Raw genomic sequence first — 26,302 nt, 5'->3', positions numbered from 1 at the left:
GATGAGAGAGAAATATTGTCATTGTCAAAACTGTAATGTCTGTATTTGTACAATACATTTTAAGCAGCAAGTGTATGTTGGGACCTGTCTGTGCTGCTGCATGGTTGCGAGGTGCAGCTCTTTGCTGTCTTCTGCACCACCTGAGCTCTGACCAGGTACTGTGGGATCCAGATCCCAAACGCCCCCGTGGCAAATGACACAGCTGCCGATGCCAGAGATGAAAATACATAACTACGGCTGGGGAGCAGAAAGAAAATGAATGAATATGCATAATTCTTACGTTTTTCTGCATTCGCATTTTTATGCATCTGTATGCGTTTTTGGCAACAACAAAGATGTGAATCATGTTTTTTTTTTTTTTAATATATTTATAATTGAAACTATAATTGGTCAAACCACAGGATACTGTAAAAACTGCAGGACCATAAAAATGATAGACTTTGAGGGATCCAATATTCTGACTCGATGGCTGATTGTTAAGTGATTACATCTTGTACGCCCCAATCCTGAATATCTGGTTCATTACATTCTTGAGTGATGAATAGGAAAAAAGAATAAACATGTGGCATACTTTTTGGCAAGAGCTTTCATGTCACAGAGCCAGGAAGTGCGTGTCTGCATTCGTCCAGCGATATGGTCAGCATTCCCTCTCTTTGGCTCAGGGACAAAAATGAGAACGAGTGTCCCAGCAATCAACCCCAACATTGGAGAAACCTTAAAACAGAAGCGGGCGAGGGGGGCAGGGATTAACAAAAAATGTTAACACATTTATAATGTATTTATGTCTTGTTTTCCGGTAAAATGTCTGAACATCTTGAAACAAGATAAATGTACTTGAGACTTTAGGAAGTTTTCTGCGAACATATTTTGTTAATTTAAGTTAGAAGTTAATTTTTTTCTACTCCATTGATAATTTGCTAAGAATAAATAACAATTAAGTATTATTATATTATATAAATCACACCTTACAACATTTTTAGATGTTTTTACTGGGAAATGCAAAATACTGCTTAAGAATGTTTTCAGTGCAGTACTCGCTGCTGTAACTAGACTAAACATTTTTGCTTGTATTCTGTGAGTCTGTACCGTCTGTTAAACAAAATCTTGTGCGCTGAACAATAAGAATCTGTCTCACATCCTGTTTGGTCTAGCAAGTTATTCGTTGAGCCCATAATGGCAGTGTTATTTTGTGATTAGCCTATGGTTTAGTATGTTACAGATGAGTTTTATTTCTATTCACATCAGGGTGTGTAGTGTAGGCAGTGCACTAGACTGTAGTGTGAAGTGGACTCCATTAGGTGATGTTTCTTCACTCTATCCTCTCGTTTTCTTTCTCAGTTTTCTCCCTTGTGTGGGAGCAGCTGCGGTCCACCAGGCTATGAGCTATTATCTCTTTTATCATCCTTCCTGATGGCTACAGCACAGCAGTGTGTGTGCACATGTGTTTGTTGGTTCGCTCGCCCACATGGAAGCAGTGCAAGCGCCTCTGTCGCTTGTGAAAGCCCAAGCAATTCTGTCTGTCAGGCGCAGTCCTCCTGGAGATCATTTATAGCATTAATGCAAAGCTCTGCTCAAAATTGTGTCTCTTATGGACTTGTTTGTAAAGATGTAGTCAGTTGCACTGCACAAAAATTACTAATTAGTATTTTTTCTTAATTTCTAGTTCATTATTTAAACTTAAAATAACAAATTTAAAATAACGTATATCTTAATTTTATCTTAATATACTGTTTAAAATGTTTGTGTTCGGTAAGATTGTTTTTTTTTTTTTCAAATAAATGATTGTTTGGAATTTTCTATTCATTAAAAAAAATCTGAAAAAATTGTTTCCACAATAATTTGAAGCAGCACAACTATTTTTAACATTGATAAATAGGCTAATGTTTCTTGAGCACTAAATCTGTATTTATGAATGATTTCTGAAGGATAATTTAGAAAGATGCAAATTACATTTAAAGTATCTAAAAATAGAAAACGGTAATTTTAAATGAATGATAATGAATGATATCTCAAATAAATGCACCCTGGTGAATATGAGAGAGAGAGAGAGAAAAAGCACGGGGAAAAAAACGCAAAGACCTCAAACCTAAATGTATATTTATGTATACATTTAATTTTTCTTGTGCCACGTCTGCCATTTTAAACCTTGTTTTAAGTGTAATTAACAAAATATCCAAATTTACTCAGATATATGATTGAAACAAGAGAAAAAAATTGGGTAACAAAAATTTTATTCAAGATACAGTCTCTAAATACTACTCTAAGAATATGTTGGAGAATTATTATTATAATTATTCATTATTATCTATAAACATTTATTATTTTAATAAATACAAAAAAAAGTTTTATTTATTTATTCTATGTTATTTTGTAAAGATATTAAATTTTTTTACTGTAAAATAAGAAACAAATAATATTAATTATTATTTTTCTTATAAATTATGATAAGTCTTTTTATAATATTTATATATATATATATATATATCATATTATTATTATTAATTTTTTCTTCTTTTTTTTACAGTATTCAGCAGTATAAATCTAATATAGCGAACAACAAGAGAGTGAAACAGATCACTGCGTCCCATTGACGTGCTGCTGTTTTCTGAACTACACTGTGATTCTGTGGACTGAATGTGTCTATGTGTGCACTGCAGTGCTTTTGATACAGAGCTGCAGTGTCTGTAAAGCCTGGATTTGGCCTTGTTATCCCTCCATAACTAGAAAACCCAGCAACCATAAAAGAGGTCTTTGCAGTGGACCTATTTTCTGACAGTGACACTGGGACATGCCTCACAGTCTCTCTGGTCTCGATTCATATCAAAGCATGCGTTGATCAGTCATCTTGAACTCTGACTCTGTATCACATCTTACCTTAGTATTAAGAGATGCTACCCTTTCCTGCTAATCTCAAGCTACTGTAGCTTCTTTTGTGCTTGTTAAGGTTAGAGCTGGGATGCCAAAGAGCGAGTGTAATCAAAGAACGAGAGATCAAGGTGCTATTTCTCCTGGCATTTCCACTCTCCAACCTGCAGAAGATTGATATTGCTCTCAATAATTAAATAAATAAATAATTAAAACACACTCCCTATCTGAGAACGGAAGGTGACTGAATCTTTAGGGCCCTGCAAAACAAACGGAAAGTGGCAACAAAAAGTTTTTCCCCCTCAAAACAGGATATGGGCGATATGGATTACCTTTTCATCTGTCTGTTGTTTTTATACTCATTTAAAGTGCCAGTGATGATTAACAGTCCACCAAACCACGAGCTTTGTCTTCTCATGGAATGTTTTACTTCATCCAAAAGCTCAAACAATGGCGCTCCACTACTGTTTGCGAAAGTGTTCCGACAAACTACTCCAAATAAAGCTATTCATGTCCCTGAGGGTCACATAACTGTCGTGTAGAGAACTGTTTTTGTAAGCTTGAGAGGGTTTAACACTTCTTTTAAAAGTCTCCTTTAAGGCCTAAGAGCTCGACAGCCGAACCTCGTTGGAGTTTTAAGAGGCAGCCACACATCAAGCGTAATTCAAGTTCACAATAAGACCCTCTGTGGATTCTTGATGACCCCACGAAAGGAACTTGTAATGAAGCCCAACTTGAGCATTCACCTGTTAATGTTTAAACTGAACAAGTGAAGCAGCCTGTTTTAAAACAGCACTGAGCTAGTGAAGGATGAAAGAATCTAAAGCAACTCGGAGCCTTCTCACTTTCTCTGAAAAGTTGTTTTTGCTCTCGCTCTCTTTTACTGCCCAAAAAGTTACAGGCCACAGCTCTTCCTCTCACTCAATCATTTCATAAATTAGTAATTTTAGCTGCATTAAAAGGTCCTCAGCTCATCTCTTTTGGTTAGTGCTGTGATACATCAAGGCTACTGAGGAATATCCCACAACAAAAGGGTCTGTGTAAGTGAGCCCCCTCTTCTCCTGGGCCTCTGCAGCACAAAGACCGCAGTGAGAACTGGGAAAACTTTCTTCTTGCATTACTCACGGATAGCGTGTATGCGCGGGACCTGAGAGAGCTGGAGGTAATGCTAAATTAATGCACTTAATCTAGCTGGGTTGTCAGTGCCAATTGCACAGGCTTCAAAGGGGGCAGGAATGTTATGTTTCTTTTTTCAAGAGACAGGCCAAAGGTATTTTGGGATTCACCTCTGCCATGGGTTTTAGGGATATTTTTGACCTGAACGAAAGGAAATTGTGTGTATTTGTTGAGGCTCTGCATGCTTCCTCAAAAACATTGATACAACATAACTGAGACATTTCAACAGCTCTTACCCTCAGCGCCCAGTACCAATGCCCTCCAGCGTCTTTAGCGATGGAACCCAGGATGTAGCCCAGACCGCTGCGGAGAGAGAGCAAAACATGTCATTATACACAAGCAAATATATCATATTCTAGGAATAAACATCCACTCTCCATTTGGTTTGCTGGGCATAGCTGGTAAAAGCCAGGGTTATTTTAGTTTTGCGTTTTAATAAAGTTTTAACTTCTGTTTTTATTTTTTTTTATTTTAATGTAGTTGACAAGTGCCCCAAACCCCTCAAAACCAGCACACCAGACTATTTGACCAACTTAGGTTTTTTAAAAAAGCTGTTTTGCTATGTGCCTGCCTCCTTCACTTGGTCTTTCCCTCCCAAAGTTGTGTCATGTACCCTAAAACTTTCATGCTGGCTGAACTCAGCATGCATACTAATGCCACTGATAATGGCTTTACACTGAACATCACCTCTGGCTATGTAAGAGAGTCAACCACTTAACATTACTTACAACATTACTTAGGGGCTTACAATGACAGATCTGCTCTGAGGGAAAGAGAAAGAGAGATGACTGGGGAGAGACGCCAGCTTCCCACACTGTGTCGCTTGGGTTTTTGGATGGATTTGGAGACTGTGGTTAAAATTCTAACATCAAACGTTTGCATGACCTAATTCTGAGAATCCCTGTCTGAAGTTGTAGGATATGGCTACAGAGTGCATGTGTCTCGTGTCTTTTAGTCCTTCTGAGGCGAGACTGCCTGACAGAGAGTGATTTAAGGAAAAGAGGAAGACGGCCACTCAAGGTGGGATCATTTCAACTCTGTTGGTATCTGAGGAGTCATATCTCTTCAGACGTAGACCAAACTCTCTCAGCTCTACATCCTGTTTACAGTCTGACAAAGTTCATAATTTTCCTGTTATGATCTCGGTGTGGATGAAGCACATGTGAACACTTCTCTCTGTATACTCTGTGTATGCAGATTATCTGGTTTGAGACTGTCATTGATGTTATTTGACTGAGTCGCCTGTCATCAGGCATTGTATGAATTGTTTTCTCCTCTTGGTCATAGTATGTGTAAAAAAAAGTTTATTGTGCGTCTCGCTGTTATTTTTTCCATCAGGTCTCAAATTTCATTTCCACAGTATTCCACCAAATTCTCTGCATCAGATTCATTGTTATATCCATTCTCACTCTCTCTGTCTGTCTGTCTCCATCCTTTGTTTTTACATCTGTTACCAACCCTCTCACACTGCTGTATAAGAAGCAAAAGGAAATGAAAAGTTTTTGCTATTTTAAGGTTTTATAAGAATGTTGTCACTAGTGCACTAGTGAAGGTGTGTGGAACCAAAGAAACAAGAGGTACAAGCTGAATTTATCTTTTGTAGTATATTATCATGAATAAACTCAGATTAGAATTGATTTCAGAACACTGCTTTGCTTTCAAGTCTTTGTTTTAATGACAGCAGCACTCAAGCTGTGTGAACTCACTGTGGCCATAGTGTGACAAAGACACACACAGTATTGATTAATAACATACACTACTGTTCAAAAGCTTGCGGTCAGATGTTAGAATGATTTCTGAAGGATCATGTGACACTGAAGGCTGAAGTAATGGCTGCTGAAAATTCAACTTTGTGTCACAGGAATAAATTACATTTTAAAACAACTGAAATAGAAAACAGTTTAATTTAAATTGTAATAACCTTTCACAACACTAACAGTGTTTTGGAACAGCAGTCACTTTTATTGCGAATCAGGCTCGGGCATAAGTGTAGCATTTGAATCCTTCTGTTTAAGTTTGGAGTGTCCCTCCCAGCATTTATCCTCATACCCACTTCCTGTGTTCCCAGACGCTCGTGCCAGGCTGTCGCTCAGTAGGTACACCACATTGTTTATCTTTGACTGCCCCTGGAATATCCAAATGATGGACCGACCTGACCCATCAAACAATTGGAGCTTATCAGCTAATACATATATGGCTCTCAACATGAGCCTTTCAATGTCAAGAACACCTTACTTAAAATGTATTAACGCTCTAAACTTAACTGTTTATTTATTGAATATGACCACTTGTAACATGAGTGGTTTTGGATCAAAGCATTTGTGATTTGGTCCTACCATTTTTATATGTCTATACATTTCTGTACACAAGTTGTCAGTATTACTCTGAAAAATGTTTTCCATGTCCATAAGAGGACAATTTCCTGCTAAACATTCATGTGGCTGAAGTCACTTCCTGGCAACAGTAACAACCTGAGTGCAGATAAACATGGCTCTAGACAGGAAGTGAGGCGGCACACTGTAGAATTCTAGTCTTTCACCTCTTATTATTCGTACTGTTGATCGCTTTATTATGGCAGAACCCAGTTAGCCTGCAAATACCTCAACTCTCCGGGGACAGCTATTTTTCCATCCTATCCTTTCCTCTAACTGCGTTCAATCTCTCATCGATACTATTACTAGCTCTCAGAACAGGTCTTTTGGCGACAGCTGCTGTGTTCAGATATTTCATTTAATAAGTTCAGTGTGGGAACAGCCATGCATTTTTCTCTCTCCAACAATTTTTTATGAAACAAGTGTTGTTGTTTGTCTTCTCCATTAGATGAACAGTTGAGCTGCAAGATGGCGTACTGTATGTGAATGTAATACAGTTAAAAATGCTGCACACATACAATCATGAATTTTTTTTTCCTTTTTATTTTTCCCCTTTTCTCAGTGAACTGAGTATTTTTCCAGCTCAGTGAACAAAAGAAAATGCCACGGCCTGTGTTAAGAGAGCGTTATATGTGAGCTTAAAGTCTTTCACAGCAGCAGCAGATTTAGAATATCATTGTCTATTTGGCCCGTCTGAGGTGGTGACCAATTCTCCACAACTGACCTTTACTGAGTTGATATGGTATCTGGCTGTCAGAAGCTATTCCCTTCAGCTTCAGTTCACCTAACCTGACATCCTATCATTATTGTGTTTTTTTTCACTACAGCTAAATGTGGCATTTATTCTAATAAGTTTTTTTTAGAGATCTCATAATTCACTGCTTGTTTATTGTTAAAAATAGCTTGTGAAAATGACAAATGGGTCATTTTAGCCATTTTATACTTCAATAGATGTGCATTGGTTGTCAACCAGACAGTAACTGAAAGAAAATACAGTGTTATTGCAATCATTAATATCAGTTTCTCACCTTCCTAGTGGGATGGCCAAGTAGAAGACTGAGAGCATCATGGTCCTTTTGTTATTTGTGAACATATCTCCAATGATGGTTGGAGAGATGGATGAGTAGCTTGATTCTCCAATACCCACCAAGCATCTGGACAGCACTAACAACCAATAATACTGCAAAAGAAAAGGTCATATGATTAGAAGAGTTCAAGGGATATCTTTTACATTCTATTCAACTGGCAACTGCCTCATAACAATAGTTTTCCTTTTAGCTGTTTTAGCTATTGAGAGTGTGTTCAAGTTTGTGTGGCTTTTTTAGATGTTCAACATTTCTTATCAAACCTGAGCATGTATTAATGGCCAAAGAGCAGTGTCCTAGATTTCTGAAACAGTGGGAACATGTGGCTGTTGTCCTCTGACCTCTATCAGCGAGAAAGGAAGCCAGACTAAGAAACCACCCTTCCCTGAAATGGCCTAGACTCATTGTATATATAGTTGTTCGTGTGTAGACGTTTAACCATGCGTGTGTAATGGACATCCATACTGCTGAGGAGAATTTGGGTCATCCTGGCAGTCGCCCAACTGAGGAGACTACTTATAGATTTCTCTGTTGCTTGTGCTCACAGTCCATTTCTTTTTACGTGCTGACCTCTTTTTCTCACTCTCCTTCATAATATCTCATTTGTAGAATGTCACTGGTGGTCTCAGTCTGACAGCAGTGGGGAGTCCAGCCACTCCCAACACTGATGGAGTGAAACAAAATGTAAGGAGAACATGGAAACCCTCTAGAGACACCAGGTCATCCCATTATGATAAGATGCACATGTATAGCACACACACACACACACACACATATAGATCTGCCATAGCTGACTTTGATGTGTGATATCTCCTGAGGGGGCTCAAAAAGCCACCTGACCAACAAGATGCTGTTGTGTCAGGCTTTTGTGTACTAACAAGCTTCCTGTAAATACTAATGAGATGTTTGTGTGTGCTTGTGCACATATAGCTATATAGTCCTTTCACCAAGGCAGCGTTTATTTGATCACAGTCATATTGTGAAATGTTCTTACAATTTTAAAATGGTTTAAAATGTATTTTTTCCTGAGCTGCAGCAGCTATTAATTTAGTCTTCAGTGTCACATGAACCTTTGGAAATCATTCTAATATGCAGATTTGATGCTCAAGAAACAGTTCTCATTGTGTTTTTTTTAGGATTATTTGATGTATAGAAAGTTCAAAAGAACAGCATTTATTTGAAATAGATTTTTGTAACAGTGTATTGCAATTGTTACTGGCTTCCGCATTTAGAATTCTCATTTGTAATTCAAACTGGATAAACACGTCTGCTAAATGAATGAATTTACGTTTAATTCATCCCATGCTTTCAAAACAGAGGCTGCATTCCTCATGTCCTTCAGCTATTCAATGGTCACTTTTCATTACTGGGATTCCCTCACTCCCCATTCCTGCTTTTCATCCTTTATTCTTTTTCACCTGACAGTCTTTGGTGTGACAGCAGCTCCACGACATACAGCCAAAACAAAAACAACAACTTTACTTGTTGTTGAATGTTACATAATTCTCAGCTGGGGAATTTCTTTAGTGTACGTGACAGGAATCAGAAAAGAGAGACTGCAGCAAGCTGGGTTATCCTCTGGCACTAAAAGAGGATTTCTCTATCCCTCCCTCTCACTCTCTCTCTCTCTCTCTTTCGGCTCCTTTCCTGCTTTTCATGACTATGCTCAAAAATGACAAAAGCTATGTGCTAGTTGTTTATTGACAGAAGTGCTGTGAGGAAATAACAGAATAGAGGGAATGGCGAAGAGGGAGAGTGGATGACTGGTTGTTTGTTTTTTTATGTTTGGGCTGTCATTTGCTGAACATACACATATATGGGAGGAACTTGAAGCTGGTTGTCTATATAAGTGTGTGTGTGTGTGTGTGTGTGTGTGTGTGTGTGTGTGTGTGTGTGTGTGTGTGTGTGTGTGTGTGTGTGTGTGTGTGCAAACAAAAATCTCACTGGATTATTACATTTAATGGCAAAATATAATGTTTGGAAATGCAAACAAACTGATATTTACTACTGACACATTACAGCAAATAAAACATTTTTTGTTGGTGAAAATACTAGTGGTCTAAGACTTGCACATTACTATATATATATATATATATATATATATATTTAAAATGTGTAAATACAAAATGATAATTTATACTTACAAAGTATTAGAATTTTTTTTTTTTTTGTCTTGACAGAATTTATATAGATGTAATTGTATGTATTTAGGTATTACTTTCTTTGTAAGTATTCGATTAGATTTTTTTTCACACTCACTTAAGTTTATATTTGAGCTTGTGGTTGAGTGGTTGAAACCCCAAGGTTGAACAACAGAGTTAACACATCTGCCTCATTGCCTTTGTTCCAGACCACAACCATTCTGTGAGGCTGCAGTACTGTAGGATTGACTGTACACGTCTGGCTTCCCTCATCCCTCAAAATCATATACATAAACATGAGCTTTCAAATACATTCTGCATGAATATGTGCATATCTAACCACCACTGACACCCCCTGATGTTTTGTTTCCTTGTCATCTGACAAAAGCGACACGATGTTAAATATGGTCATGGGAATCAGACATCCTAAAGTCTCCCTTTCATTTGCCACTTCATATTCCTTGCTTCTGTTTTTAGGATCATGATTTTAATGTTTAACATTCAACATTCAAAATCTCATTAAAAGAAGCCGAACATCAAGTTCTCTGTGTAAATATGAGATTTGTCTTGGTGGTCTGCAGATTTCTCTTGGTGGAGAACGTTATATAACAGCTCACTTCTGTGGGTCGGATGATTGACAGATAAAGGGATATCTGCAGTCTCCGCACTCATGTATGAATATGTGCATGCGTGTGCGGTCCTGGAGGATCATGTGACTTTGATGCAGAGTGGCTTGTCCTGTCAGTATCGACTCAGTATTGCAGATTGAGGGGATTAGTGCATTTAACCCCCCTACGTGACGTTTGGCTGCCATGATCCGCACACAAATACACACTATGTCACAAGATATCACTATCTCTTATCGTAGCCAAAAGGAACATTCCTCCGTTGTCATTTTGCACTCTTCCTCTTGTTAACATGGCCTCTTAATTAGCTGCTGCTCTCTATCTCTGTAGCAATAACCTCCCTGGAGTCTGGCCCCACACGCACACATACATTTTGATTGAGATGGTCTGTGAGGGGTTCTAGACAACAAGCATCAGTGTAATTTTCATGTTGTTGTTTTTTTTTTTTTTGTGTTTTTTTTTTTTTTTGCCTGCCGTTCTCAGATTGTCTTTTATGTTGTCTTACTTTCTCTCAGCATAGGTTTATGACTCATGAATCATCCTGTTCATGCAAATTTTAAAGAAGCTGTTTAAATACTGCCTGCATGTCAAACAGCTTTTCTATTCTTATGATATAATCTGTAACTATAATGACTAAAGTAAATATCATAACTTCCATTTATACTGTCCATGATATTATAAATATACATTTTGTCGAAAAATGTATTTATTGGCATTGATGTCGTCACTTTATAGTACTAAAGCCAAAATAAATGATTAATATAATGTCAAGGAAATTAATAATTATAAATAATTGAAAAAGATTTATTAATGATTAATGACCAAAGTCTGCATGACCAAAAAAATAAAAATAAGAAATAAAACATAAAACATAATTATGTAGAGAGCAATGTTAACTGCAGCAGACAACTAGGCCTTGGTTTTGTGAATAAGGCTTTTAAGTCAAAATGAGTATGTTTGACTTCTGATTGATTTGAATTTTCACAGGGTAGATGGTTCAACTTGTTAGTTTTAAATACCAGTGGCAACAAATGCTTTTTTTTATTTTTGTAGTTTTAGTGCCTTTTGTGACTCTTAATGATGAGGGACTGGATAAAACAGAGTAAGATATAGAGAGAAGACAAATAAGATGACGAACAGCAGTAGAGCTGTACCAAGAGGTCTTCTGAGACAGGCCTAGTGTTATGCTAAGTGAGCATGTCATTTAATCATTTCATCTTAGCAAAAGAAAAAAAAAAAAGCAACGGGTGAGCCAGAGAGAACAAAAGCGAGAGACATCTAAATAATAAAGTACACTGAGTTTTTTTTTATTATATGTAAAATGGGCCCTGCTATGCTGAATGACAGTAGTGTAGTTTCTAAGTGCTCTCAAATGAGCCAGAAACTGAATGAGCTCAAGAGATGCTACTGCTTGGCTGGGTTGCTGTTCTGCTTCTAATAATAGACAACTATTACTGCAAGAACAAACCTAATTCTTTCTGAGCAAAAACAAACTACATTTATATTTTTAAAATTCCCCTAAAGGGATATTCATGACATGATTGGTTCTGAGCAAGGTTTAGGCTGCTGCTTGTAAAGGGGAAAGAGAGTATGGCACTTACATCTTTGGTAATAAAGGAGCTTAGCAGCGTCACAAAGGACCAGAAGAAGATTCCACAGCTCAGAATGATCTTTCTGTTGAAGCGGTCCCCCAGGTAACCAAAAATGGGTGCTGCCACCATGAAACTGCAGATGAAGACTGGAAAGAAAAACAGAAAAAGATACATTTAACTTTCACATTTATCTCATGCTTGGTAGCATTTATGTGTAGTCAGGATCAAAATGACATGGTCAGTTCTTAAAAAACAAAAAAAGTCCACTCTTGCAGATGGAAGTTAAATACTGATTCATGTATCCATGCAAACTTATGAATTCACATCCTTATTCTTTAAAACGAAGAGGAAGCTTTAAGCTTTAAGATTCCCTTTCAGTTTCCCTAATTCACTTCCTACCCACAGTCCCCCTATGTATGACTGCACGTTAACCAATGTGCAGACAAAACCTTCTCACAAGACTGTTCTTATCACAAGAGTGCTTTAACCAAGCAGTTTTCCATGACGGTACATTTGCTTAAAGGTGTCAGAATTCACATCATGGATTAAGATGCCACATGCATCTTTAAATTTTTCTCTTTTTTCTCTCTCTCTGTATATATATATATATATATATATATATATATATATATAGTTTTTAATTTCTAAATTCATTTTATTGCATTTTTAAAAATGTATTTGTTTAATTTGTTTCGTATTTTGATCATTTCTATATATTTATTTTTTACATTTCTTTTGTTCAGTTTTTACTTTAATTTTGTATTTTAAAAAAATATATATTTCTGTTTTATGGTTCTGTAAAATATTTTGACCATTTCTATATTTCTTTATACAGTTCCCCCCACTGCGTCTGTTTCTATGTTCAGATAACTGAATGATGCACAGTAAGTCACCTACATACTTAGAACGTACTTTATTAAGAGTTGAAAATTGCATCTTCAGTTGCAGTAATATAAAGAATTCCTGTAAAAATGCCCAGATACCATAAAACATTCTAAATCCTGCAGCTGCTGATGTGACAACTCCAGCTGGTTTTGAAGGAAGTTACATCTGAAATGCTTTAGTAATGAGTTTGCATACATGACACACAAGGCTAAAAAGTCTGAAGTTTCAGTCATCCTCCACCTTTGATCAATGGCTATGTTTGGATATTTAATAACTCCCAATTTCTGCGGAAGGCTGAATTTGCTAAAGCCACCAGAAACATTGCCCTGTGTTATCCTTGGCTGATTGTTCAAGCCAAACCCGACCCAGCTTGAGTATATCCACTCTAGAAACAGGCACGGAGCCCACACCGAGTCTGCAGGGAAATCAGCAATCTCTCCACATACTCCATTCTGTACAAATTACAGCAGCACTATGCTACATAATCTGCTAGTTCTCTCACTTAGTGATCGTAATTAGGCTGCCTTTGAAAATCATTCCAAAAATGAATAAGATTTACTCAACAATAAAAGTGAGTTAAAGGAGTAGTTCCCTTCCAGGCAGGTCTGATTTGATAAAGAGGGTGCTGTGAAATGAGATGATAGTGAAACTGGTGCTGTTGTGCAAAATTTTTGCTCAAAACTGAAGACACAGAAGGATCAAAGTAGAACTTTGTTGTTTTATGACAAGCAAAAAGTCTCGTAATGAAACGGTTTGCATGTCATTTCTCTGTCACTAAGTGCAACACATCAACAGTCTTACAGTATATCAACTACTTGAATTGTTGCTACCTCACAAAAAGTTTGGGGCCAGTAAGATTAAAAAAAAAAAAGTTTTCTATTTGACTAATAGACTTTCTATTAGACTAATTTGAATAACTTATTCCTGAAGAAAGAAAGAAAGAAAGAAGCACACATTGAAATGAATGTCTATAATGTGCATTTAATCAGAGGGTAAATTTCCACATACTGTATGATATACTGAATGAAGAGGCTGAATACCTTTAGGCATTTAAGCAGACCTCAACTAAAGCAATCAAGACCTCTCCCTCTTTCTGAGATGTTGATCTCCTCCCATTCCCCTGAGCTGTCTGAGCCATGTCCTCTATTAATGACCACACTTCTTGTCTGTGTTCATCACATCATATAGCACTGCACATCAATTACACACCTGTCTCTATGTGTGTGACTGTGAGACAGAGACACACAGTATCCAGAGAGAGTGAACATACGGACCGGCACCAAACACACAACATGTGTTCAAGTGAACGACTCCTGAAATATTCATTATTATAGCTTTCCCTGATGAAGTCTTCTCTCTAAATTAGCATGTTAGACAGATCAGGATGTGGCTTGACTTTCATGTTAAGGACAGATTCCTGACAGAGTGACAAAGACTAGACATTTACATTTACATTTTGCCATCTAGCAGATGCCGATTCAGAGGAATTTACAAATGAGAAACAAAGTAGACAAGCTAATAGAGCAAGCACGCACTTTAAGCTTTTCTCTTGTATGCTTTAGCTCATTAAAAAGGGCTGCATGGTCTGTTCCAGCCACAAATAAAGCAAAAATGATCTTCATGCTGAAATAATCTATATTAAAGCTCTTATGCAGGTCAATAGAATGCTTAATTTTGATCCTCACAGTTCAGCAGCAAATATTTTTTTCTTTACTTGACCAATGACCTGTATACTGTATTGACCATTATTCCAATCAGCTGCTTGCCTTCATAACATTTTTTAAAAGGATTACTATCATTCATTTTATAGCATTTATTTATTTATATGTAATTTAATTACTTCACCAAAATAATTTAATTACTATTAAACTCTTTTTGTTAAACATTTTTATTGAGGAAGAAATGACATGGTACATGGTTTTCCCTGTAGTTTGCCCTCTGCAAGTTGCTCTGGCCTGAAGTTATTCCCCTGAAGCTCTTGAACATACCTCCTCATGATGGTATTTCTGAGAAGGCTTGAGGCATGTCACACACCTCACCTGTCCTTCCAGGTCACTAATGTGGGAACTTTCTGACTGCTTTATGTGACCTCCAATGGTGTTTTTCTGAGGGGATTTATTAAGAAAACATGAGCAACTGTGTAATGTGTTTCAGGCGACTGATTCACTGCCTGTAAATGTCATTCTGGATTCCTTCTCATTTAGAGTGCAATGTTCCTCTGTCATTCACCGCTATTTGCCTTCTATTTAAAATTCATGCTGTCTTGAAACTGTCAGAAAAGCTCCCGGGTAGGTGCACGCACGCACACTCAGGGCCGGGTTTACCTCTTTTCATGACATAGGCAAAACAAATTTTTGGCCCCCCTTCCCTATTAATATAATAGGCCTAATATTACCTCCCAAGCATACAAATATATTTCTTAACCAGTGGAAATGTTACAGAGTTTTCTATCGCAATATGCGCTTGTATTTATTCAATGAAAATGTAGCTCTTAATTTGTTTGAGAAGTCAGAAAGAGTCAAGACCATTCAATTAATAGACACGCCATACCACTTCGGGAGTTATTTCTCTAATTAAATGGCCAGGAGTCAAAACCACACATCAAGACATTGTTCAGATTATTTGTTTCAAGACATTTGACATGTTTCCATCCTGAAATGTGCTAAACTATTTTTTTCCACACCTCATCCCAAACCTTCCATTGCAAATTTCAAAATGTCATTTTAGAGCTAATAACAGAGGCTTGAGCCATTGATATGCAGGCTAAAGCAGTTATTAATGCAGTCTAACGCAGTTATTAGAGAAAGAGAGAGAGATTTTAGAATACTTGCGTCTATGCGTCTCTCAGCAGTGTTCAGCAGCAGTGTCTACTAATAGTGAATCTTTAAGTTAAACTGCTTCAAGAATCTCCCTACTAAGAAATGTCATGTAGCTTTTCAGCTGCGAACCTACTTTATTGATAAATTTGCGGGGCTGCGCTGACGACAAGTTTCTGTCAGCGTGTGTGCGCTAGTGCGTATGTGTGAATCTGTGAGAGAAAACCAGAGAAAGCCTGATTTCCGTACATAAAAAGGTGGAAGACGTGGAAATAGTTTGTAATTTTTTACCTTATTGTTTGTTGTATTTATTTGCTCAATGTCTTCTGAGGTTTTGGTTCTTTTATTGTTGTAGATAGTCCATAGTATAACAAAATATTATATATCTCTACATATATCTGTTTGACCCCCCCCCCCCTCCCCCGGGAGAAGCGAGCATAGGCACGTGCCTATATGCCTAAGCGTACATCCAGCCCTGCTTACACTCCTCTGTTATCCTCCTCATTTTTTTCCCTGAGGGATGAAAGATGATATAATGATGGATTACATCCCATCCCAGTTCTGACAGAGAATGACAAACACTGCACATTCACCCCTTCCTTACTTTCTTTCTTTAACCCGTCTGTCAGAGTGTCGTGACCCTTTATATATGGTCTTTGTCATGCAAGACCCCATTAGTTCTTCAATTTTATATTCCAGTGCTATAGTTAGCCTCACAATGGGTTTGTTGTATTCCATGCTGTGTTTTTAGCAACAGGAGCGAGAGAGACTAACTGCACTGGCTTAATATATAAAGTAGGTTATTTGTATATACCACACATATTGAAAACCATCTTGGAGACCATGGAAAAGTCCTTTTCTGGAATATTTCTTTGGGTTTCACACAAACTTTGCATTATGTTTTCAGTCGGAAGAAATGGTCTCAGTGATTGTGGCACAATGATTCATTGTAGGGATTTAGTGTAGCTACTTGTCTATGGCAAGTCGATCATGTGAGATGCACACTATACTAATAGTAGACACAGAAGATCAAGGTAAATGTTGCATGTATAAAGTTGCCTATAGAATGGTATGAATGCTGGTGAAAAAAAAAAGATTCTTAAATGAGAAATCATTTTAGAATCGACTAAATACAGTCATTTAGATTAGTTGACATTATCTGAAATGACTCTTACTGTTACCCTATATGATTTTATAGGATCAAAGCATATTGCAACTGTATATCAGTGTTTCCTGCATTGCTATTCCAATTCATGAACTAATGATTCGGTTCTTTTTAGTGATTCAAAATCAAACGGCATGAACAGAGTAGCCCAGTTCATGAACAAAAATGACTCATTTGAGCCGATTCTTTTAAAGAATTGTTCTAAAAAGGCAAATTTCTGGAGTTGTATTGATTTAATCTGACATCATCAAAGTTACTAAATCACAATCTGACACACTGAACTGAAAGTTATCATCATCAAAGTTTCTTTTCTATAAAGAAATACTTTTAGGCAGCAAGGGCACATTAAACTGATGAAATGTGACGGTTCAGGCTTTTAAAATCAATTTCAAATAAATACTGTTCTTTTGAAATTTCATTTGATTATGATATTTATTTTTTTGGAAACTGTTTTTCAACAAGAAAAAAACATTTTAAATAAATGTGCTTCTCATAGTTCAGTAAGGTGGAATTTCTAAAGAAACTGTCTGCACTTCCTGTATCTTCATGACACTCTCAGTGCATTCTACATACTTCATGTACTATTTAGGTCTAATTGTTAGCAACATACCAAACCTCTGATCTAAAAGCTAATTCTTTTAAATGTTTACTGACTAAAGGAACAACCAAATTTTTCCCACAGTGCCTGAGATGCCACACACCTGAAACATCTCAGTTTTGAATTTGCGGCCAAAGCTTGACAACAGGACTCTGTAATGAAATAGCAGAGATGCCAGTTTACATTCCACCACCTGTGAATTGCTGTAAACTGAAGAAACTCAACCTGTGTCTGCTTATGAAAATTACAGCCCAATGCAAATTATATAGTGTAATTAACCGCTTTAAATCACATCACAGAAAAACAACAGGCCTGGTAGAGGGGCCAAGAATTGCCATTGGGTTTGAAACATTATGCTGGTAATAGGATCATTAGGCAATTTTACAATTCTAAACAACACATATTTGGGCTGTGTCAAAATGAATGAAGCATCTAGAGCTCCTACTCTGCCTTCCCCAAGCAGCCAATGGCGATTTGAGCCAGTGTGGGCGAGTGTGATTTAACGGGCAGAAGTGGGTCATGTGTGGTGGGCTATTGCTGTGGATGACTAAACTAATGACATCACACTGCATTTAATTTGCTTGGATATTTTTCATTCGCAGCGTTCAAAAAACACCTCAACTTCGTGACTCAGCCTTCAATCGTAGTCGAAGTAGGAGTGAGTGATGTAATAAGTGTAGGAGTCGCCTCAGAAAATAATGAGACATACACCTTTCAAATCAATATCAATCAATGGTCATTTTCAGGTCCTTTTAATTTAATAGATCATATTAAATCTTATTCAGTTAATTATGAGTTTGAGTGTCTTTGTAGGCTGAATCGAAGGATACTAATGCTTCCTTTGATCAAAGACCAAAGCTTTCTTAGAGACATGATACTATGACAACAGAGAACTATACCTGTTACTGACTCAGTCTACAAGAATTACCCTCGCTTTAAGCAGCATTGTCCCACTGTCAAGGAGAAACATACGCAGCCATGAACCTGTGTGACAATAATGATTTCTGTTCTCCTCTAATCATTTTTTTTTGGACTGCAGATGGTGTGTGAGTAGATGTTTGGTCACAGAAAAAATTTTGATTAGATAGTCTAAGCAGAATCAGTCAAGAGGACAAAAACATCACCTCAGGGTGGAATGCACAAAAAGAGTTTGGACTTTCTGAGAGCAAAGTAGTCAGGGACACATTATTTTTGAAAGTGCTATAAAACCTTTTGCATTCAAATTGCTGGTATAGAGATGGAAAGCATTATACAACAAGTTAATAAGGGGAAGGCTGAGCTCATTACATCGTAATGAGCTGGAAAGTGTCAGGGACACCCGATTAAAGGGCATTTGTGTCATGAATGCAGCATTACATGAGGAGTGTATAAAGTGAAATTGCATCTATAGAGACAAAGCAACAGGATCTTGATTAATTGCTTTTAAAAAATAGTTTGTAGGAGACATGACAGAGTAACACTTTATTTTAAGGACCAGTTCTCACTATTAACTATCTGCTTACAGTTGTTCATGTATGTCTTATCAGTGTGTCTTTGTGTGAGTGTAGGCCTATTTGTTTTCGTATGTAAGATACTAAACTCTTTAGTAGACATTCAAGTCCATTATCTGACCTTGGAGGACACACTATCTCTGTTCTCCTACTGTTCTTCTGTAAGGAATCTCTTCACTGAGCCAGTGGAGTGTGTTCATCATACTAAATCATCATACTTTTCTTATCGGCTCTCTCCAGCTTTGCAAATGTTTTCATAACTACTTGATCTCATGATCTTATAGACAGGCATTTAGGGTAATCTAATAGACAGACCTTGGCCTTTAAATGTGATGTTCAACCTATATAAACAGACGAAAAAGGGAAAAAGGGCCCAGCTGTTAAGTACAGCAGTGTTTGGGGTGTTTACAGTGACACTTCACTTGAGATGGTTACAATATTTAGAACTTTCAGTTTGTTTGTTTTTTCATTTTGGGATATGTCACACCATTATTACTTCTCATTCAGTTTCAGACTAAATTATTTGTGCTATGATGACAAGTGCAGTATGTCGTGCTTTGACATGTGAAGATGATCTTTCACCTGCCAAGACATTAGTGACATTCTTTCTTGATTTGATCGATGTTCTGATGTGTTAGGTATTTCAGGTAATGGTCATGGGAATATCAATGTAAAATATTTGAGATGAAAAACAAGTCCTTAGATGGTTAAAAGGCTGTGTCCTGGTAAAGAAGGAACTCAAAGATTATCTAGGAGAGTTTAGACAAGGAGTGTACATTCTCTCTACAATTGAACTAGAGTTTTGTTTTTCTATATTTATCACAGGACAGTGACTGAGTCAGGTGCATGAAGGTATGCAGGTACTGAATTTCTAACGAAAATGAGCTGGCCACTCTTAGTCAGCAGTTTTCAGTTTGTCACACTTATTCCAGAAAATGCAGTTCGCTACCATCTTTATTGACCGTTGAAGTTCCTGAACCCTGTCGTGAAATGATTAATTTATGCAACTACAAAGAGATATAAAATACTGTTCATGAGTTTGGAGTCCGTATGTAAATGTTTTTGAAAGATGTTTCTTATGCTCATATTTTGAAAATATTTGTTAATATCAATTCAATTTAAAATAACCGTTTTCAATTTTGATATAAATATTTTTATATTTTCAAATGTAATTTATTCTTCTGATGGCAAAGCTGAATTTTTAGCAACCATTACTCTAGTCTTCAGTGCCATGTGATCCTTTATCATTCTAATATGCTAATTTGCTAAGAAACTTTTCTCATTAATTTATTTTAATTAGTAATATTGTGTTACATTAGAAACATCATAACAGACGCCTTTGAGCAACTGAACATATCCTTGCTGAATAAAAGTTTTAATTTCTTTAAAAAAAAAAAAAAAAACGTACCTAATCTCAAAATCTTCAACGGTAGTGTCTAATTTGAAGCATTTTTAGTTGTCATTTTACAACAGATTTCCTAGAAAATATTGGGTAATGTACTATTAAAGGGATAGTTCACCCAAAAATTAAAATTCTGTCTAAAGGGTCAGAGAGCTCTCAGAATGCATCAAAAATGTCTTAATTTGTGTTCTGATATTGAACGGAAGTGACATTAAACAGGACACTGTCTGACATCTGTGTATATTTGTGCATGTGGATGTTTGAATACCTGCATGTGCCTTTTCTCATTGTATGTTCACAATCTATACAGGTCTCAACAGAATATGAGAGGATGTTGAGTTGTTTGAAAGTGAAAAGACAGCACAATGAAACAAGCCAATACAAACAGATAAAAGTACAGTGGAAGCTGAACAAAGAGATTCAAAGCTCAGCTTTTTATAAAGGATATAATAACACAGTAAACAGAGGTCACCTAGTATTTACTGTGTGTTAAGATAAATGGTCCTGAAACTCAGCATTACAGCACTGAAATGTAATACATCACATCTGGGAGAAGAGCATAGCTGCTGCTCTAGAAGTAGACAATAGGCCTGTCTTTAAAACAGAACTAACAGTTAATACTCATAACCCTGGAGTGAAATGGTCACTAACTTTAATAACTGTTTAGCCACTGCAAAAATACACCATCTACTATCACTTCTCATACACTTCTGTCAATGTTTAGCGCTAGCAGGAAGGAAAACAGCTGCGATGATGGAAAGATTTCAAGTGACTATTATTCTGTTCTGTTCAAAACTGTGAGAAAAAAGGCTGATGACAACTACTTAGCCATTAGCTCAGGGACAGCCTGTCCATGAATTAGCTGCCCACAATCCATCCCTCCACTTCCTCATACACAGAGAAAGAATGTTCCATAAAGATTAGTAATGTGCTTAAGCTAAGTGGACTTTAATACTAGAGAAGTCCTTAAAACATGGGTAAATGGACTTTATACAGCTGAGGCACTTTAATAACAGATTTTGATTCAGTTAGATGTCACAAAGCCGTAGCATTCAGAGGTTTTGTTTCACTTTAAGGTGGAATTCACAAAGCTACAGATTTGTTTATGAACATGCACCAACCCGGTGCTATAAGACAGCTGGAAGTTTGCAGACAGAAAAATGGGAATAACATTAAGCACTGAATGGAAAATAACAAAAAGCACTTTTATGTGGTTTACAGCATGCAGTATCATTTTGAATTGCTGTTTTTTGTACGCCCATGCTAACTGTACTTTTTATGTGAAAGCGGTTAGAAACAAAAATGTGTGTCTGTGTTGGTTTGTGGGAGGGAGAGCAGGAACAGTTTTTGGATAAGTGCTGGGATAATGAGGCTGACCTGTCCCAGGTCATTTTTAGATACAAAAATGGCAAATTAGTAATTAGCAAAAATGCTACAAGAAAAAAAAGGGAGAGAGAAAAAAAAGAGAGATAAAAATGCTAGTACTCTAACAGTATATCAATTAGAGTTATGACTGGGTAGGTCTAGTTTAGGATACAGATGACGAAAATGATATTAATGAAGTGTAATGTCTTTCCACTCTCCATAATAACAATGAGAATGCAGGGGGAAAAAATGTAAAGCGAAACCTTCCTGCTTAAACAATTTCAAGACAAAACGCTCTGAACAATGCTCTAAATGATGATGTATCATAAAACTATGCAAGGCACTAATCTTTCAAAATCTGCTTCGGAACAATATCTATTGTGCAAAATGTTATTGCAACTGACAACACAGTGACTAAGCTTGACACCCAAAAACATATTCACATCACACAAACACCTGTTGCATACCACTGCTGAAGAGAACAAAAGTATGAAAGTATGAAAAATATTTCAGTTATCAGTTGGTGTGGAATAACCACAACAGTTCCTCTTAAAATTATGTAACATTTTAAAGTAAAACCTGATACATCACTTTTAAACCTCTATGAAGGTTTTTAAGAAAGTTCCATCATATTATGCAAGTTTGCATCCAAGGATGTTTAACGTATCTACTGATATATCTGATGGAAATGCTAATTTATCCTAAACTTGTGTCAGCATAATATATATATATATATATATATATATATATATATATATATATATATATATATATATATATATATATATATTTTCATACATGTTGATACTTCAGGTGTTGTGAATAGTTTGGAAACACTTATTGTGAACTGCTTACAGGCTATTCCTGTTGTGTTTGTCAGATTTTTGTATTCACATTTGGCATCCAGACAGAAGTGGCTGTCATGCTTATGACAGATGTATCTGTGCGTCTACCCAGAGACTCCACCTTTGGATTTTTCTCACTTAACCTTCATGCTCATGCATACCTCCGTCAGAATTCCCCCTCAATGAAGGGCTTAGCTGACGCTTTCGCCACAACACAAACACACAGGGCTGCTTTCCCAGCTGAACATCACCAGCATTCCTATCATTTACTACATTGCAAACCATTTCAAAGAAACTACTTCAGGCTTCAGTAGTCTTGGTGGGTATGTTTGATTTATGTGTGTGAGCATGCATATGTTTCTTGACCTATTATGTGTAAGTTGTTAGTCCACTTGAATTAGACCATACTGTTTGTTGTTTACCAAAATATAGCAATGACAATTTTTTTTATCTTAAAAAAAAAACACCACGATCAGCACTGCCAAGGTTTTGGGGTGAACCCTTGCCATTGTATAGCCCGCAATGTGGAAGTGGTGGTAAATGGTGTTAGGTTGTTACGCTTTTCACCACTTACTATTAGCTCTCAGCTGCACTTGTGCCTTTCAACAGATCTGAGAGGGAGGAGAGGAGCACTGCTGATGAAAAGGAAGGTCAACTCAACACTTTCCAGCTAAATAGTGTTAGCAGAGAGAGTGTGTGGACATGTTGTGTAGGCATACATTATGCACAGAAACACACTTCTTTGAAAAAACACATTTGCATTTTTACAACCTTCCACACATAGAATAAACATCCACTTGAGGTTTAAAATTTAATCCAGATGAAGATTTATATTCAGAATTTTCATCAGTTTGGTGCAAAAAAAGCAGTGTTGGAGAAGCTATTTTGAAGCCAGTAAACATTTTAAGTAATGTAGTTCATTTTAAACAGATTTGTTTTCTATTTCTAATTAACTAAAATCCATTCACCATCATGACTCTAAATGCAATTAGAGTAATTGCCACTAAATGCAACAAATACAACTATAAATACTAAAATTTATGTAATGAAAATGATGATGAACAGCAACATTTACCTATTTTAATATAGAAAGATATAAAATGTAATACAAGGACTTGAAATAAAGCAGTAAATCGTTTCTTTGGACAGATTTTTTTAGAATGAACTGTCTGAACAAAGTCTTTTACTAAAATGAATTGTATGAAGCAGTGAGGACAGTTTTTTTAGAATGAATGAATGAATGAATGAATGAATGATGTTTTCTATCGTCCTCTTGCATTATCTGCACACATTTTTCCTGTAACACCAAAGCTTTTTATTGTGTAAATAGCTGAGCCACTGTCACCCTCTAAGAAAATGTTGTCAAACTGTAAAACTGGGTGCATCACTAATCTTATTCAGGTACAGTGGCGGTTCTACACGGAGGCCTAGGGAGGCCTGTGCCTCTGTAGACATGTCCCTGGCCACCCCTGTGCTGAAAAAAAAAGTAATATGATTTTACACGCGAGCGCCAAAAGCGGAACTAATGTGACGCAACATTCTACATGGGTAAATTAGTGCAGCGCACCCAAACACTTAGGAACTTAATCATATTCTGGGATGCAAACATCGCGCTTTTCGGCATCTCCCATTTTTTTCACATCAGTTTGGGTGACTTGGGTCTGATTATAATTTCTCAAAGTCATCTGAAGCAATTCCATAGCTTAATGTTATGGACAGAAGACTATTTACATCATTAAATTAAAGTATACGGAAACCTTGTTTTCCCTCCTCTGCGGCTGTCAATCATTCTCCATTCAGTATTCAAATAGCGCGCACCTCGTCCATTTACTGCAGGATGCATGGTAAAACTCTCTCCAATATTATATACTCATTATAATGCTTGATCTGTAGATAAAAAGGCTGTGGATTTGCATAAAATGACTTTATTTTGTGTATTTGTATATTTTATGTTTGTTGCTGTTTTTAAAAGACTCGCTTGTGCCTGTTAGATCACATACGTTTTAAAAGCCGTAAACTTTTAAAATCACTTTGTGAGCTCAGTTTTGAAGCGTTACATATTATCATGGTTTTGAGCACTGAAAGATTATTAAAATCTTATTATATTTTTAGCCTGCACAATAAATTTAAAATAAGCATAATTTAATTGTATATTATTTCTGTGTAGTGTAGTGTAAGCATTATAAATATATACACTTCTGAAATCTTGACATTCATATATAAATATTAAATTGTGAAATGTATGATTGCCTGATTGAATTTTATAAGAGTACTAATAGTAATTCGTTTTTATTAACATGTTTAGATTGATTTACTGTATTTCCCAATACTGTACAGGAAATATTTTCTGACACTGAAATTCCTTCACTACATTTAAGATAGAAGTCAGCCGTACTTGGGAAATTGAGCTTTAACTGTATTTTTACAGTACTGGCATTGGTTAGAAACCAGAATTGAGTCAAGAAAAGATAATATCCTGTAATTTTCTTGCTTACGGCTGGTTAGACTCTATGTTATAGCTGGGAGCTGGTGTGTGAGAAGCGTGGGATATGGGCTTTTTTAAAGTGGGTGTGGAGTTTTCCTCTCCAGCCCAGAGCTGTACATCTAATGATAGGCCAGCGTTCAAATGACAGAGTGTTTGAATGTGTGTGTCTATACTGAGGTCCTTGCCAAAGCTGTTTAAACCAATGTGACAAATTTACTCACATTTTGGTAAGTGTAAATGCACACAAACGTCCACGCACACCCATATAATATATCAAAAGGATCACACACAACAGTGGCATTTTCAAAAACTTGCACTTTAAAACCCGTTTTCAAAAATATGTCATGTAAACGAACAGGCAAGATGCAAAAAAAGTTTCCTGTTTTTGGCTGAAAACGATGATGTGTAAACGGCCCCTTAATGTACTGTAATAAATTGTTTGACCTTGAGAAACAGAGCTGTATTGTGTGTGTGTGGATGGGTGGTTCAGTCCACAGGGGACAGAGAATAGACTCTCGCCTTTTATTGATTTATGCATGTCTTCATCATACAAGAAAATACTCAAGGTTTGTGTAATGCCTAATCTAATTCTAATATCATTTTGGGTCATTGTCAAATATGCTTCGTTGTGTTGCCCAGTGAGAGAGCTTCAGGACAGATATGATTGGGTCTAATGATTTTGTCTTTTTATTTGCTTGCTCCGTTCCTATAATACAGAGAGAGAAACTGTCCAAACAGACTATGAATGTGTAAATGAAAGAGAGGACACCTTTGTGAATCTAATATGAGGCGGGTCACTCACTGGCTTTGAGGTTAATGCTTGATGTGATTGGCTGCAGGGTTTTGATTGGCATAAAGCTCTGCGAGAGAGTGCTGAGGATCAGGGTTGGGTTTAAGGGGGATCAGTGAAGCCCCTGTTCCCTTTGAGACATGGTCTAAAAATTTCCAGTTTTTGTGTTATGCACACACACATTTTATTAGGTTTTACAAAAATATAAATATATAAATACATAGTGAAGAAAAATTATCTTAATTCTCAATAAAATTATGCATGTCAAAATGATTAGTTAGTTGAAATATGACCTTGACATTTCTTTGTGAGATTCACCAATCAGGCTGCTCTAAAGCTGATTCAAACTGCAAGACCTCCGTATCTATTCATAGCATGTGGATTTGCTGTATCGATTGCTCATTACCCAGTGTCAGAGCCAAGCTGAAAAAGAGAATTGGTTTTTATTTTTCTCTCCGTTTTCATATTGACATGGCTGTGGATCATTACATCTCTGTGCCATTGACTGTGGAACTGATAAGCAGGTGCTGTGCTTTCCCTCTTTCATTTACATCCCTCTCGCTTAGTCTACGTCCGTCTCATTCAGGCATGTCTCCTGCTGTTT

At 36.7% G+C, this 26,302-nt stretch overlaps 1 protein-coding gene across 1 annotated transcript in view; it reads right to left on the bottom strand.

Moving 5' to 3' along the window:
- Positions 1-26,302, bottom strand: part of LOC132139689 (sphingosine-1-phosphate transporter SPNS2-like) — a 70,854-nt gene that overhangs the window by 17,043 nt on the left and 27,509 nt on the right. The window contains exons 3-7 of the mRNA XM_059548236.1: positions 11,867-12,003; positions 7,442-7,593; positions 4,278-4,344; positions 572-714; positions 85-237 (exon numbers count right to left, since the gene is read on the bottom strand). Of these exons, the coding sequence (XP_059404219.1) occupies positions 85-237; positions 572-714; positions 4,278-4,344; positions 7,442-7,593; positions 11,867-12,003 (652 nt within the window). The remainder of the gene's footprint in view (positions 1-84; positions 238-571; positions 715-4,277; positions 4,345-7,441; positions 7,594-11,866; positions 12,004-26,302) is intronic.

The sequence above is a fragment of the Carassius carassius genome, chromosome 4 (genome assembly GCF_963082965.1).
Source record: "Carassius carassius chromosome 4, fCarCar2.1, whole genome shotgun sequence".
NCBI lineage: Eukaryota > Metazoa > Chordata > Actinopteri > Cypriniformes > Cyprinidae > Carassius > Carassius carassius.
Note: the sequence above shows the minus strand (reverse complement) of the source record. Positions and strands in the feature narration are given on the sequence as shown.